Source organism: Ursus arctos, unplaced genomic scaffold (genome assembly GCF_023065955.2).
Source record: "Ursus arctos isolate Adak ecotype North America unplaced genomic scaffold, UrsArc2.0 scaffold_6, whole genome shotgun sequence".
NCBI classification, from domain to species: Eukaryota; Metazoa; Chordata; class Mammalia; order Carnivora; family Ursidae; genus Ursus; species Ursus arctos.
The window spans coordinates 52709744-52724155 of NW_026623078.1; the positions used below are offsets into that span (position 1 = coordinate 52709744).

Below are 14412 nucleotides of genomic sequence, written 5' to 3' on the forward strand. Positions count from 1 at the left end.
GTTGTTTTCCAGGGAGGCCTCTCTTCCCTCCTGTCTTGCAGATGACTGCCTTCTGGCTGTGTGCTCATATGTGGGTATATATTTCTCTGTGTGTGTATATTTCAGTCCTATTGGATTAGGGCCTCACTGTTATGACCTCATTTAACCTTAATTACCTCCTGAAAGGCCCTATCTCCAAGTACAGTCACATTGGAGGTTAGGGCTTCAATGTATGAACTTTGCAGGGACACAACTCGGTTCATAACCTGTCCACCATTAGAAATTGCCTTTTTTGAACTCCCATTTAAAGATGGGTTCAAAGGTGCCAAATGGCCCTCCCCCTGCTTGTGCGCTCTCTCTGTCAAAAAATAAATAAAATCTTAAAAAAAAAAATAAAGATGGGTTCAAATTTTAAAAAATTCATTCAAAGCATATTAAATGGGATCTATTAAAAATAACTAAATTGCTAGAATTCTCAAAGTTTAGGGACTCAAATCAAAGCCCAGTTTTCTATCAGTTCAAGCTACTTATCAGTAGCAGCTCCAAAAGTCAAGTGTGAACTTTTGATGAATTTCAGGCATGACAGAAGAACAGAACAGATTTCATTAGTTAGTGAATTTTAAAAGTGGTCTGACTCACTTTATCTTACTTCATTTTCCCCTGAGGAAGCTGGTGGGTCATCATTATTTGATTCTAGTTCTATGAAAATATGCTTCTTTGGCTAGTTCATTCCCATCTGTTCTGTTAACCATGTAGTGCTAGAAACCAGTTTGTTGGTTTGCTTGTTTGTCCATTTATATAGCCATCTATTTGTCCATCTGTATATCCATCAGTCCATCCATCCATTCAACAAATATTCACTAATTAGCTGACCATCCAGCAATGGTGATAGATATGGAGGTAGAATGGATATCCAAAGGCAGAGAAGACTTTGATGGCTCTGCTGAGAGGAGCGTTGCGTGTTTGAGATACAGTGTGACACGGCAGTGATGAGGTCCGCCCAAGTTGAGGTGGGAGCTTTTTGAAGCCATGTTTTCAAGAAATGGAAAGCATTGAAGAGTTTCAAGTACAATCAAAATGGGATTAGACTTGTATTTTTAAAATCACTCTGGATCTTCTTAATGGATCCAGAATGGATTTGCTGGGACTAAGTGAAGGAGAAGAGAGACCAGTTGGGAGGCTGATGCAGTAGCCCAGGCAAGAGATGTCAGAGGCTGAACCAGGAGGCAAACATCCAGAGGGAAATGGATGGATTTGAGTCACATGGGATTTAGCATAAATGTCTTCAAGACTCACATTAGAGTATGTATCAGGTTTTCATTTTTAAGGCTGAATAATATTCTATTATATGTATATACCACATTTAGTTTATTCATTATCTGTAGACGGCCATTTGGGTTGTTTCTAGCTTTTGGCTGTTGTGAATAATGATGCTGTGAACGTTTATGTTTATCTGTCATCATCTTCACTTAATGGTAGGAATTATGTTTCATTCAGCTCATTTCCACCTGGCGCTTAGCAATGTCTGGCACATTGTAGACCCTTAATATTGACACATGAATAAAAGACTTACAATTGATTTATTTTTATTTAACAAATACTTATAAAGTACCAGATACTCCAAGTGCTTTGAAAAAAATTAACTCATTTAATTTTAGTAAAATCCCTGTGAGTTGTAGGACTGCCATTAAACATGGTTTATAGATGGGGAAAGTGAGGCAGAGTTTAGTTAGTGGTAGAGCTGAGATTCAAACCCAGACATTCAGGTATAGGTCTTTACTGCTATGCTGCCTCCCTCATCCAGCTGACTGGGCTTGCATATATATCCAGGTGAGTGGAAACCATAACAATTTCTAGAAGAATACAGAAGAGGGATGCTTCTCATAAATGTTCTTTTATGTCAACATAATGAAGGCTGCATTGGGGTGTAAAGGAGTTTGGCTAGCACGAAGATATGGAGATGTAGCAAAAAAACACAAAAATGAAAACAAACAAAACATCCAGCCAACCAACCAACTGCACAAAAAAATCTAAACCTACTATTCATGTGTTTGAAAACTATGGCAGAGATAAGCGAATGATCTGTGCTGCAGTAGGGTGATTGGATAGGGGCATCTCTTTTCTCTAGTAGCACCTTTTCACTCATCTTTCAGGTAATGTGTTGGCACTGTGGTTGCAAAGACAATAATAAAAGTACATTAGAAGAAAAACTGTGGAAGCAAGGCTACAAGCTTCGGAGGGGTGGTGGTTAAAGGATGGTCCAGGGAGGCCTGGATGCCACTCTCCCACTGCACAGTGCAGGCCCGTGCCCAGTTTGCTCCCCTCTGTGTCAGCACCTGAAGTCCCTCATCAGAGTGGAGGTTTGTCCCTGTTCTTTGAGAGGATGCTTCCTGTAAATCCAAGATGATTTCTGTCTGTTCCTGGGTCCAGTTTCACCCTCCACTCATGGTGCTCCTTTCCCTCATTCATGCCCAAGGTGAAGTGGGCTTGGGGGTGGTCAGGTCCAGGCAGAGTTGCATGTGTTGGCAGGTGCATAGCAGAACCATGATCATTATGGCCTTCTGTTTGATTGTCATCACCCGTTTGTGTCTGATGCACTGTCATTGCCACTCATGCTATTCACCTTTAACCGTCACCTGCCTATAGCAAATTTGCCACCTTCTCCCGGAGAACATGTCATTTCAGTTTCTTTGCTTGTGCTAGTCTCTAGCTCTGCACTTAGTCCCAGTTGCGTCTGTGTAAGTCTCACCAGTGGTTGGTCATATTTCTAGGTTCCTCGAGACAAGAGGCTGCTGTCTGTAAGCAAAGCAAGTGACAGCCAAGAAGAGCAGGATAAAAGGTATGGTGTCATGTAAAGGAATATGCCTGGCTCTCCAAATAACTCTTTTTTTGTGTTTTTGAAAACAGCAGTATTAAGCTATAATTTTTGTTCTTGAGAGGAGATGGGATCAAGAAGTTTAGCCTCTACTGTCTGTCTTTTAGAGTCTGGACCAAAACTGGATCTCTCTGTATGGAGAGCAAGTTGCATATTTTGGTTGTTCATCCAAAGGGTCATCAGCAGGCTCTTTCAAGAAGGCTGAAAATCCTTGGTTAGAGGTGAAATGCTGGCAAGATAGCCTGTTGCTGGGGTGAACTTTTCTGATCAGTCCCATGGCTGGATAACTGTAATCAAGCCCTTGAGGGGGAGAGGAAGGAGGCTAGACTGTTTCTCACCCCAGGAGGCAGCTGGTAGAGAGCCATGAGTAGTAGCAGACACCATGAGGGACAGGGGCAAGAAAGATGTTAGGAGATCATTATGTGACACCCCTTTCCTGCAATCCTGAATTAAGTACCAACTGAAAAACAAGGTACAGACAGATTGAAATTAAAAAAAAATCAGTTTTATTTCTGATTAAGCCAACAGAGAATGAGATTTTTGAAACCACGGTTTGCAACATGTCAGTCCTGATTTAGATGCGTCTGCTCACCTAATCTCAGGCAGGACTCCAGGCCTCTCTGAAGGGACAGGCCACTGTGGTATGGCAGCAGTGACTAGAGTCCTCTCTTTGGCTGGGATGATCCAGACCTAAAGAGGGAACCAGAGGGATTGAACCACCTTACTTAGCTACTTCTCCCAAACCCATCAATCAAATCTGTCTCTTTTCTGCAGAGGAATGGGGAGAAGCCACAGTGTTTTCCTATTGGTGATTCTTTCATATGGAAATATGAAGCCAGGAGAAATGAAATCCCCTGCTAGCACATACATCAGAATCTTACCTGGCCTTGAGAGGAGCTGCATATGACAGTATGATCTTGTTATATGACTAGCAGTGGGAGTCACCCCACCAACCAGCAGCCCTGGGCTGTGCATCACCTCCAGAGTACACCCACAGCAAAGATTAAGGCTGTCTGCATCTGATTTGCAGTTTCAAAGGGATCTTTTGATGCAGTGATGACAGGGAGAAAGAGGCTGACAATCTTCAGGTCCTGTGACTTCCCCTCCATTTAGCCAGCATTGATTAAGCTAAGCAGTTGCTGTCTGCTAATCGTATACCAGTGATCATAGAAGGGTCAGGGGAAAACATGTTTAAGATGTGTGCTCTGTCTGTATCATAATGGACAAAAGAGACCATTTTTTTTGTTGTTGTTGTTAAAGCATCTTTTAGGACAACATGAAAGAGTGACAGCCCCTCATCATATTTTAATGGTTATTTTTGTGATTTCGGTGGAGCACCTTCAAAAACACTGGCAGTGAGGTGTAGATAAAACCACCTTGTATAGACTAATTTTGACTTAGACTTCTGGTTGAACGTAATTAGAAGGATATCACTTATCTGCAATGTATTCGTGAATTTAGGTGCCATGTACTAGCATGGTATCATTACAACTGTCTGTATTTAGAAGTTGGTACTTGGAAAAATAACTGAAAATCTCAATGTCATGATCGAGTTTTTTAAAAAAGTATATTTAATGCACCATTCTTAGCATTGCATTTTTTCTGATGTTACAATATTCAGTTCAATTTTAAATTCCATTGCAGGTGAGTCAGTAGCTTCCAGTAATTCTTACTTTGTTCTAAACATCCATTTTTTGGATGTCTTCCTGAGGTTCTCTAGCTTCTAAAACTACTGCTGTTCTGCAGAGGCAGGTACACATTATAGGATGATGCTGTGTCTAATATTCCCTCATCATATGGTAATGATGCTTCGACTAGGTTTATACAACTCTGTAGTACACTTATGTTTGTTTATAAAAATGCCCCAAATATTTTGACTTGTGTTTCTTGTTTAGAATGCATGTGTTTTGCATGAATTAAAGAATTAGTAACTTTGGCCTGAAATGGACTCTAACTGTAGAGGAGTTGGTTAACTTTGAGTATTTTGGCAAAGGCAGTAAGTCTGTGCCTGTGCAAAGTCCAGAGGAGTGGAAACTGGACACTTCTTTGTTAGCTAATCGATGTAGCCCAGCCCCCTTACATCCAACCTACAGGGCATTATCCACAAGTATTAATAGGTAATCCTCCACAAAAGAGTCTGGGATAAAATTAGTTTGGGAAATTCTGGGTTATAATTAAACAGGTGAAGGAATGCCTGGGGGCCTTTACTGTGTTCATAATGTTTGTGGCTCACACAGGCTAGTTTTGTTACGGCAATTTTTAAAAAAAATACTGATTTTATCACGGACTCCTTTCTTTGAGGAACATCTATTAACATTCCATGCAATGTTCTAAACAATGGAGTTTAGGAAATGCTGACATAAATGGGTGGTCTGGGTTTGGCATTATCTAGCTAACTGGACTCAAGATTAAACATAATTTCTAAATTTTCACTGTGTCTTATATACGGAGTCACTGTATTGCTATGACCATGAAAGCAGGTTATTACTTAAAGCAGCATGTTTGTAGACTTGCAATTTTATTCTTTAAAGGATTTCTTTCTAGAGTGATTTCTCAGATTTGTGACAGACTCCAAGAAGTTTAAGTATTTTTCTGTTGGCTTTATTCATGTGAAGCCATTCTTTCCTTCATTCACTTTGAGGTTTTGTCTGAGAAATCAAAGCTAAAAATACATAGTCCTGCTTGAGAGTTAGGCAAGCTCAGAGGAGTTAGGAGAGCTTAATTCTGGGAGGAGCCAATTTTATTCAAATATTTCTTTCTCTAGGAGAGATGCCAGTTAGCCCCAGAAAGATCATGCTAGTTTAAAAGGGGAAAAAAACCAAAAAAACCAAAAACCCAAAACAGCAGACACTGGGGACAGGGCTCCATGCAAAATACGTATTTCTTTTTGTCCGTACCATTCAGAATAATCCATAAATGAGAGGTGACCCCCAATTTAACTGACCACAGGGGCTTTGCTAGTAAAATCATTGTGCTATTAACCATCCTTTTCCATTGACTAATTTGTCTTTGCTTCTGCTCTCTCCCAGAATTCTGTGGTAGAAATGGAAAGTATTTTATCCCAGCCTGGTGAGAATTAATTTTCCAAACCCTCTCCTTTCTCTTTGTACCAGCCAGGAGGTCTGAGATCTGAGAGATCTTGTTTTACATAAGCCCAGTTACACCACTCCCTCAAGCCCCAGAAGTAATTCAGTGCTAAGGATATCAATGAGCTCATGTTTCTCAGTTTGGTGAAAATATTTTAATGATAAATTCTCATTGCCTTTTTTTTCTTGCAAGGAGTTTAGCCCACAGAACAGTAAAATATTCTTCCCACTTCCCCCCTTCAAATTACTGTCTCACCCCCAGCTTTTTCAAAAAGCTGTTTTATAATTTTTTCCTTTGAAAGTTTTCAAACATATCCAGGAGTAAAGAGGACAGTATAATGAACCCCCAAATACCCGTCCAGTTCTCCAGGTTCAGCAGTGGTAACTTTTTGTTACACCTGCTTAATCTCTACCTTTTCTCTCTTTCCCTTCTTTTTTTTATTGCAGTGATTTTTAAAATAAGTTCCTGACACCATGTCTTTTCATCTCTAACTACTTCTCATTTGTATCGATAAATAAAAAGGATGTTTTATTACATAATCTCAAAATCCTTATCACACCTGACTAAATGAACAATGCTTCCTTAATATCACCTAACTCTCAGTCCATATTCAATTGCCTCAGAGATCCTATTGTCTCATAACTGCCTCTTTGGTTTTCCAGATCAGAATCCAAACAAGACACTTATCTACTCATCTATTTGGTTGTTATGTCTTTCAAATCTTTTAATCTAGAACAAGCTTCCCACCCTCCTTTCTTTTTTTCATGCCTCTAATTTACTGAAGAAACCAGGTCAGTAAGATGTGCTTCATTTCTGTTTGTATGATTGTTTCCTTTTGATGTTGTTTAAGTCATTCTTCCAGCCTCCTGTATTTCCTGAGAGCTGGGAGTTAGATATGAAGGTTTGCTAAATTTAGGGTCAACTTTTTTTTGCTTCTAATTGTACTTTTTAGGTGGGCTGATTGCATGGTACTGGGAAACACGTGTCCTACTTCTGGTGATGCAAAGATCCACTGCATTCCCTTGTAAAGTTCACCATCAACTTTTCCCCTGATGGCGTTAATATCCACTGATAATTGCTTGCATCAGTTATTTTATTAGGAGTTGCAAAATGGTGATTTTTCTAATTCTGCTATGTTGTGTGTGTGTGTGGGGGTTTCAACATGCAGAAACTGTCTTGGCACCAGTGAAGCCCAGAGTACTTTGAGTGGAGGAGAAAACCGAGTGCAGGTCCTAAAGACTGTTCCAGTGAACCTTTCCCTAAATCAAGACCACCTGGAGAATTCGAAACGGGAACAGTACAGCACAAACATCTCCGAGAGCCCAGCCATCATCCCCGTATCAGGAATCACAGTGGTGAAAGCTGAAGATTTCACACCTGTTTTCATGGCCCCACCTGTGCACTATCCCCGGGGAGACGGTGAGGAGCAACGTGTGGTTATCTTTGAACAGACTCAGTATGGTGTGCCCTCCATGGCCAGCCACAGCACCTACCTCAAGGATGACCAGCGCAGCACCCCGGACAGCACTTATAGCGAGAGCTTCAAGGATGGAACCACAGAGGTGAGTCCCTGGCTCTGTCATCTGCAGCCAGGACCTAAACCCAGAAACCCCGGCTAATTTTGTTTCTGTTTGCTTCTTAAGTGAGATAAATTAATTTGTGAGCTTGGGGTTTAAAAAAATATGTCTGTATCTTTATAAAAAGGTTTTAATAAATCTTTGGTCTATGTGTATGGAGGAATATTTCTATTTTTCTTGACTCCTGGGTGCCTGGATGACTTAGTTAAACATCCAACTTGTGATTTTGTCTCAGGTCATGATCTCAGGGTTATGAGATTGAGCCCCATGTCAGGCTCCACGCTGGACGTGGAACCTGCGAAAGATTCTCTCTCTCCTCCCTCTGCCTCTACCCTCCACCCTGCTTGCATGCTCTCTCTCTCTCAAAAAATAAAATAAAAATTTTTCTTGATCCTTAAATGACATTTCTTTGTTTGTTTTAGTTTCAGTCTTAAAATTAAATATTTATGAGGAATGAAGAGATGCTTGTGTGGAAACTTCCTACTTTGTAAAATTTTCACTTTGACCTGTTCTAGTTTGTAACCTTTCAAATGGTAGCTAAAGATGTTGCGTGTGCATTTTTTGAAACAACGTAACTCTTTAAGACATAGTCTAAATACTCAAGAAAGAATTTGTCTTATCAATAATCAGCTGTTATATGTATATACATTTTAAACTTTACGGGTAGAGATCACGTATTCTTTTCATGTGCCTGTAGAACTTATATAAACAAGGTTCTCGGATTGCTTGTTTTATTTATTTTTTAATTTTTAAATTTTTTAAAGATTTATTTATTTACTTTAAAGAGGGAGGAGAGGGATAGAGGGAGAGAGAGAATCTCAAGCAGATTCCATGCTCACTGGATCACACGACCCTGAGATCATGACCTCAGCTGAAACGAAGAGTTGGGCACTTAACCAACTGAGCCACCCAGGCGCCCCCTGCCTGTTTGTTTTAAATTCACAAGTTTTAAGTGAAATTTGAATATTTCGGTAATTGTATACAACATCAGAATCAATAGAAATTCCCCTCACCCTAGAAGTTTCCTTGAGCCCCCTGCGTTTGAAACCTCCTGTCTTGCTCTGGGCCAGCACTAATCTGCCTTCTGTCTATAGTTTCACTTTTTCTTTCACTTTCTGAGATTCTGTTTTGTTGCTTCTATTAAAAGACTGTTTTATTTACTTGCTAAATAGTATTCCATGGTAAGCATATATCACAATTTGTTGATCTGTTCACCAATTAATGGACAGATTTGGTTTGGGCTCTTTTGAATAGTGCTGCTGTGAACGTTCACGTGTATGCTTTCACGTGGACACGTGCTTTCGTTTCCTGGGTAAATACCTAGGCCTGGAATTGCCGGGTCATGTGGTAAATGTGTGTGTAACTTTATAAGATACTGCCGTACAGTGTTTCAAGGTGGCCGTGCCTTTTTCCTTCCCATCAGCAGTATATGAGGGTTTCTCTTTTCCTCATCCTTTCCCAAGCTTGGGGCTGTCAGGCTCTTTTAACAGGAGCTATTTTAGTGGATATGGGATGGTGTCTCATTGTGGTTTGAATTTGCTTTTCTCCGATGTGTAGTGATGTTGAACATTATTTCATGTGTCATAATTGGCCATTCTTACAACTTTTGTGAAATGTCTGTTGAAATATTTTGCCCAATTTTAAAATTGGGTTATCTGTCTTCCTTCAGTTAAGTTGTTAAGAGTTTCTTAAATAATGTGAAGCCAGTTACATGTTGTACAGTCTGGCAGCCTTCTTGGTTTTTAAACTATGTCTTTTAAAGAGCATCAGTATTTAATCTTGATGAGGTACACTTAATTAATTTTTTCTTTTACAGTTGATGCTTTTTATGTACTGTTTAAGAAGTCTTGGTCCAACCCAATGTCACAAAGATTTTCTCTTGCTTTTTTTCCCCTAGGCTTTTAATAGTTTTACCTCTTACATATAGGTTTATGATCCGTCTTGAGCTAACTTTTGTAATGGCGTAAGGAAAAGGTTGAGGTCCTTTTTCTTTTTTTGGGGGAGGGGTCATATCTATATCCAGTTGTTCCAGCACCACTTGTTAGAAACACAGTCTTGTTTGCATTTAGTTGCCTTGGGATCTTTGTAGAACTGGCATAATCATGGGTTAGTTCTCCAATTTTTGACCCAGAATATTTAATGCATTTTTTTAATTGGTTCAGGTCAGCTTCTTTGACATTTAGGAGCAGTGCTTCTGTATTTGAGATGATAGTCATTGGCTTCCCATTTTTCAGTCCACCCAGGACAATAAAAGACAATGGCAAAAGGCAAAACTCATGGTTTCTGATTTCCTAAAGAGGAGTTGTGTGCTGGCAGCGTGGCAAATACTTGCAGCCTGTTGCCCGCTTAGTTGCCATTGGGACAGCATGCAGCTACCTGAGGTTGAGATTGCATCCCAAATAACAATATTTAAAAAATAATAAACATTTTGTGACCTTACTTACCATAGGCTGGGCATCATTCCAAGTGAGATATACTCATTTCATCCTCACAAAAACCCTATGAGGTATGTACTATTTCTGTCATCTCTATTTTCCAAATGAGGAAACTGAGGCACAGAGAGCCTACTGATGCCCATGGTCATACTGCAGTAAGTGGCAGAGGTGGGACTCATCACAAGCACTCAGGCTCCAGGACCAGTATCCTTCCCCATCGCCTCTACACTCTCAAAGAAGACTGTGCAGGTCTAGTCCTCAGTAGTTCATTGCTAAACACAGTGAGTGACTCACCCAAACATTTTTTAAAAAACTGAGTGTCCTTTATCAATGTCATTAGATGTTTCTTATCTTTCAGATGGGGAGAAGAGGAAAGGGACTGGCTGTCTGCAGTGTTGGCGGAGAGTTAGGCAGACAAGCTGCTCTGGTGGCCCTTCCTCTACTGGTCATAGCCATTCCTGAGTTCCTGCTCTGTTCTCTGAAATCAGGGAAAAGCAGAGTGAGACAAGATGAATTCCCTGCCCTTCAGAGGCTACCTTATTTCTTGAGTTCTGGTAGCTTTATAATCAAACTTTTAATGTCCTTATAATAAAAATATTGTCTTAAACTTAGCTTCCTTAGCTTCCTGAGCCATATTGCTTGAAATGGTTAATAGTTTAGTTGGAGCGCTTCTGTAGGAAAAGCAAATTACTCCACATGGGAATGTCAGATGCATGCTTTTTCACTTAAAGTTTGCCACTGATGTTTTTCTCACCAGGTGTGGAAATAGTCCATTAGTCACAGAAGATCCCATGGATGTGGCCCAATGTCAACAGAACCATCATGCTGTTTGGGGGATGTGTTATCAGTTGTGTTTGTGTTGTAGATAAGGAGGCTTGTGAAAAGAAAGTATTGTATTTTGGGTTTTATTTGGAAATAGATGAGAAAATAACTTACCAGAAACTCAATGTGAAGACTGTTCTCACTAAATTTGGTTTAGCTGCCCTCCTAGACTTGGAAATCAGTGTTTATGTTGGCTATTGTATTTAAATCTGACATAAATTAAACAGAATGATCTTTAGTCATGGCATCGCTAACTGGTTAAGATTAGGTGAGCTCAGAGTAATTTCACCAAGTAAATTTCACTAAGAAAAATTTGTCTAAATCCAGTACTTCTTTTAGGCAAACTATTAAAATGCCTGAGATTCTTGTTGTATTAGCAAATTTCATTTTTTAAAAAAAATTATTTATTTGAGAGAGAGAGAGAGCACAAACGAGTGGAGGGCCAGAGGGAGAGAGAGAGAGATAGGGGGAGAGAAGCAGACTCCGTGCTGAGCACAGAGACGCAGGCCCCAATCCCGCAACCCAAGACCATGACCTGAGCCAAAATCAAGAGTTGTACACCCAAACGACTGAGCTATCCAGGTGCCCCAGCAAATTTTATTTTTTTTATCAGAGATTGATTCTTCTGTATGTGTGTGTAGGTGGGTATCAGAGAAGGGAGCAGTTTGGCTCAACTCAGGCTGGGATTTTTTTAAGACAGTGGTAGCATTAAAGAGTTCTTTAATGGATTGATTTTAGCTAATTTGATTTACATTTTATTCTCCAGCCCCTTTATAATAACATTTGGTAAATATTTACTTCTACTGGTGTTAGATGCTGTGCTAGATGTGGGATGAAGGAAGGATGCTTTGACTTTTGTCCTCTAGAAGCTTACTCTCTGTCTATATTTGTGAAGAGAAATAATGATAGTTGCCATTTATTTTGTGGTACTGTGTGTCAGCCACTGTGGCTTACGTATTTTTTTTCTAGTCCTTACTATAATTCCAAAAAGGTGTTATTGTTTCCATTTTACTGATGAAAAGATAGCTTCAGAGAGGTTAAGAAACTTGCCAAAGATCACACAGCTAATAAGCAAAGGAATATAACTGATAAATATAAATCTGGGAGGTACTACCACCTAGGATGTTTTTAGGAAAATGTAAAACTTAAGACATGGAAGGAAGAGGTTTTATAGAAAACTTATATAGTTGTAATAAGAATTAAAGTGGAAGGAAGAATTTTCTTATTCTGTACTATAATTTTGTGTCAGTTAACAGTAGTCCACCTAGCTGTATGAATGAAGGACCACCAAGATCTCAGTGATTTAATACGTTAAAAGTTTATTTCTTGTTAATAATAATCCTGATACATGTCTGCAGACCTCTTTTCTTATTAATATCTCAGGAATCCAGATTCCCTCCGTTTTATGACATTACCACTTCTATATGTGGCTTCTGGGTTACCCCTGCTGGGGAACTGAGATCTTAAGATTACAGACTAACTTGTAAATAATTTGACCTGAAAGTGACCTGTATCACTCTTGCTCATATTTCATTGGCTTGAACTAGTCACATGGTCTTAACTAACTGCAAGAGGGCTGAGAAGTTTAGTCCTGCCATATACTCAGGAATGAGAACTATATATGGGCAAGCACCAGATATTTCTATCAAGTATTTTGTGATTTAACCCTGGTATATTATTTGTCAAATTAACATAGTTTGCAGAGAATCCTGAAATGAAAGCAAAGGATGATTATTTGTCATGCTCAAGAGATATATGGTGGTTTGTCTATTGATTTTATATTCATCTGTAGACTGATACTGGAAGTTATCCTGAGTTTAAGCCCTGTCCAGCATGATTAACTTTTAACTGGGAGTTCATTTCCTCCCACGTATTCAAATAATAAAAACTTAATGAGAAAGATATGGTGTATTACACACACACACACACACACACGCACGCACATACACACACACAAATGGAATAATAAGCAGTCATTAAAAAAAGGATGCGATCTTGTCATTTGCAACAACATGGATGGACCTAGGGGGTATTATACTAAGTGAAATAAATCAGAGAAAGACAAATACCATATGATTTCATTCATATATGCTATCTAAAAAACAAAACAAATGAATAAACAAAAAGCAGAATCAGACCTATAAATACAGAGAACAAACTGTTGGTTGCCAGAGTGAAGAAGGGTAGGGGAATAGGCAAAATGAGTGAAGGGGAGTGGGAGATACAGGCTTCCAGTTATGAATGAGTAAATAATGGGGACAAAAGGCATAGCAGAAGGAATGTCAGCGTTACTGTAAAAGTGTTGTATGGTGAGAGATGGTAGCTACACTTCTAGTGAGCACAGCATAACATATAGAGAAGTTGACTATGTTATGCACCTGAAATTAATGTAACATTGTGTGTCAACTATACTCAGATTAAAAAAATTTTAAAGAATAAAAATCTTAAAAATGTTGAATCAAGTACTAAATTGGAATATAACTTCAGTTGTGATTAATGCACCTGATTTTACTATGTTTATTTTAAACATATGATATAATGTATATGGTACCATCAGGCTTTTATCATTTTATTACATCAGTTTGTTTTTGCATCAAGTAAAGTTTTGGAAAATCCTTAGCATATACATTTTATACTTGAGGAAGATTGAGATTTCTCTATGTGTGGTGAAATTTGGTGAAATTGGATGACCCATTATTCAGATTCATATCTTCCCACCTCATGAATAAAATGGCTATGGAAACCCCACATCTGTTAAAGCTGGTACTTTGCAGCACCATTTGATAGTTTGATCACTCTTCCCTCTTAAAAATGCTCTTGGATTCTTGTCTACAGCTTCAGTTATCATGTATCCTAAAGACTTTCCAATTTTTTTCTCCAGCTCTGTTCTCTCCTCTTTGCTCCAAACCTTTATATCCAACTGCATATGACTCTCCACCTATCCCAGATCTGATTTACAATCTTTCCTTGTGTTCTCCACCTTAGTGGGTATCACTATCCTCGTTTTTTGATATTTTACTCTCCCCTCATCATCCATTATCAGTTCTATCAGTATTACTTTCTGAATATCTCTCAAATCCATCCATTTGTCTCCATTCTGCTTCCACCATGCTGGCCCAATCTGTCATCATCTCTGTCCTATAGTACTGCCTGCTTTTGTACACTCTACCAGGGATGGTGTTTTTGACATGCTTATCTGATAATGTCACAACCCCCCCCCTTAAATCCCATTGCTTTAAGGATTAAAATCTAAATCTTTAACACATATACCACCTCATCTTGTACCTCTTTCTCCCTTGTGCTCTCTGCCATGGGCTCCATTCAGTTTTGTGAACCTGATATACTTCCTCCAGCCTCAGGACCTTTGTGCACACTGCTCCATGTTCCAGAACTGTGCTGTATAATGCCATAGCTGCTAGCCACATGTGGCAATTAGAATTAAATAAAATCAAGAATTTAGTTTCTCAGTCCCACTAACTACCATTGTAAGTGCTCAGTGTGACTAGTGGCTACCTTATTGGACAATGAAGATACAGAACACTTCCATTTTTACACAAAATTCTATTGGACAACACTGTTCTAGAATATTCTTCGCCACCTCCCACACCCTCCTGTGTGACTTTCTCAAGGAAGCCCT

General features: G+C 39.2%; 1 protein-coding gene across 3 annotated transcripts in view; it reads left to right on the forward strand.

Annotated features, from left to right (window-relative positions):
• GRHL2 (grainyhead like transcription factor 2) overlaps window positions 1-14412 on the forward strand; it is a 156236-nt gene that overhangs the window by 46485 nt on the left and 95339 nt on the right. For all 3 annotated transcript variants that reach the window (XM_057308103.1, XM_026495617.4, XM_057308102.1), the window contains exons 3-4: window positions 2751-2818; window positions 7110-7503. In XM_057308103.1, coding sequence (XP_057164086.1) covers window positions 2751-2818; window positions 7110-7503 — 462 coding nt within the window. The remainder of the gene's footprint in view (window positions 1-2750; window positions 2819-7109; window positions 7504-14412) is intronic.